General features: G+C 35.9%; 1 protein-coding gene across 1 annotated transcript; it reads right to left on the bottom strand.

Annotated features, from left to right (window-relative positions):
* Positions 1–219: 219 nt before the first annotated feature.
* LOC108225831 (uncharacterized) lies at positions 220–1,977 on the bottom strand. Its single transcript, XM_017400785.2, has 3 exons — positions 1,677–1,977; positions 918–1,558; positions 220–513 (listed from the first exon to the last, which is right to left on the bottom strand). The coding sequence occupies exons 1-3, from the start codon at positions 1,975–1,977 to the stop codon at positions 220–222; spliced, it is 1,236 nt and encodes a 411-aa protein (XP_017256274.2).
* Between the last annotated feature and the right edge of the window lie 537 nt (positions 1,978–2,514).

The raw sequence follows: 2,514 nt of genomic DNA, 5'->3' as shown, positions 1-2,514 counted from the left end.
GGCAATTATCGTTTCAAGAACAGTCTAGACTTTTCAAGGGCTAGGCGACTCAGCTGTGATTCTGATTTTGATCAGTATTTGATAAAGCTTTGCAAGCTAAGTGATTTCTGTCTTTTCTTGTCAATTTAAGGTACTGATTATATTTCTGTTTTGCCTTCGTGTATTGTTTCGTTATTTGGTGCCTTGCCTGTTCTTGTTAATTCCTGATATATAACTGCCTCATTGTTGCGCTAATAGTTTATTATTTTCAACAACTTCTTCATCATCTGATTCAAAATTATCTTCATCAAGATCTCGATATATATCATCTGCAATGCTAGTAGACCCCTGAGATTCAACATCTTCTTCATCTACTTCTACAATCCATGCTTGAGCCATGCTAGCATCATCGGCTAATAAAATATCATGAGCTTCCCTCTTCTTCTTTTTATTGAGAAGTTTCGAATTAAATTGAACATACACAAGGTCTCTCATTCTATTAGCATCGAGTCTATTTCTTTTTTTCGTATGAATCTATAAATCATAAGATTAAACCAAATTAAATGTGAACGATAATAATGAATTATAAAATGATACTAAATCTTGTATAGTATAGTTAAATTCTTACCCCTTCAAAAGTGCTCCAATTTCTCTCACAGCCTGAAGAACTTGTAGTCAGTCATAGTATTTTCATCGCCATAGATTGAGATTCGGTGTTTCAGATCCATAATTAGACCACCAAGAAACTAAACCAGAAATTTAATATAGGAATTAGTACAGAAGTATAGGATAACATAAATCTAAATTTTAAATACTTATAAGTTATAACATTTACCAGGATTAAAAGTATCATTATTATTTGATCTTCCGGAAATAGCTAACTTTCTTCCAAATATTCCCTCCATTGCCTTGTACTTTAACAGCTCGTGATTACATACCAAATTCTGTTTGTCATAATCATCGGGAAAAAAGGACTCAACACAAGTTAGTAGACCTTCCATGCATTTTGGATCTGTTTGAGCTTCATCATCTCTATAGAAAAAGTAGGGATTTAATAGATAGCCAGCAAGATGTAATGGACAGTCAAGTCGACCTTTAGCTTTGGACTCTATGATATCAAGAATGGGTTCGTACATATCTGCTGCACCTCTGCAAATACGGATGATTTCTTTTTTAGCATCCTTAAGTTCACCATACACAAAGCCCATAGATGGTCTCCAATCCCCATCAACAAGTCGAAGAACCTTCACCAAAGGCTTAAAAATTTCCACGCACATCGAAAGAGCCTGCCAATAGGTTTGGCTAACAATGGTGCTATATATCTTAGTACCTTTTGCAGTTGAAGACCATTTACATTCCAGCCATTCTTTGGAAAGAAACATATATCTCAGATTTTCTTGTTTCTCCAGCAAACTTTGCATAGTAAGGAAGGAACTAGCAAATCTTGTTATTCCAGGCCTCACTATATCCCTCTTCTTGGTGAACTTTCTCATCAAGGACAATGTCTTGTGATGAGCATAGATAAATATCGTCAACTCTTTAGACTTGTCAATAACAAATTTGAACTTTGGCATCTTCCCTGTCAATAATAATGTCATTCCCGTGTTAGTAATCTGCAGAGTATAAATGAGCTGCCACAACGGCAAATATTTCCAGATTTAATTATTCAGTTACATAATAAATAATAATTTATATACCTATTCCTTCAAGAATGAGATTCATTGTATGTGTAGCACAAGAGGTCCAGAAGATGTACGGCCTCTTCTCATTTAAGAGTTTTGCAGCTGCCATATTATTGGACGCATTATCCGTTACTACTTGAATAACGTTTTTCGAACCAACTTCTTCAATCCATTTGTCCACATAATCAAAGATATATTTTCCTGTATGAGCATCAGCTGAACTCTTGATAGAAGATAAGAATGTTGTGCCAAGTTTGCAATTAACACATAAGTTCATTATACTCCGCCGCTTTCTATCAGACCAAGCATCTGTCATAATTGAACAACCACTTTTTTTTCACTCTTCTTCTTGTTTCTTCACTGTTTCCTTAGTTGTCTCGACGGCTTGCTTTAATAAAGGCTTCCTAAGTTGATATTGAGTAGGCGGAATATACCCAGGACCAAATTGACTCACGGCCTCAAGAAGTTGCTGAAATGCGTCATTGTTGACAGCATTAAAAGGTATTGCAGATTCATACACCCAGCGTGCCAAGTACGCATGCACCTCACTAGTCCTTTTCTTAAATAGGACATCATTAATATTCTGCTGTCTCAGTTTTTTGCGTGATTCAACCAATGAATCTGCCGGAGATATTGGCCTGGCAAAGCTATCCATGGGACCGAGCGAATATGGTGTCGTACAACTTTGAAGAATCTCAGCTTCATTTGAGCTCTTTTCAGAAATATTAACACGCTCCTGCAATTCTTGAAGTTTTTCTCTCTTTTCTTCTTTTTTCTTTTTCTGATCAAGTAATGCTTGCATACATTTTGCTTTGTCAATTGGAGTAGCTTTTTGACAAGACGCCACATTTCC

The sequence above is a fragment of the Daucus carota genome, chromosome 6 (assembly GCF_001625215.2).
Source record: "Daucus carota subsp. sativus chromosome 6, DH1 v3.0, whole genome shotgun sequence".
Lineage (NCBI taxonomy): Eukaryota > Viridiplantae > Streptophyta > Magnoliopsida > Apiales > Apiaceae > Daucus > Daucus carota.
This window is presented reverse-complemented; position numbering and strand designations above follow the sequence as displayed.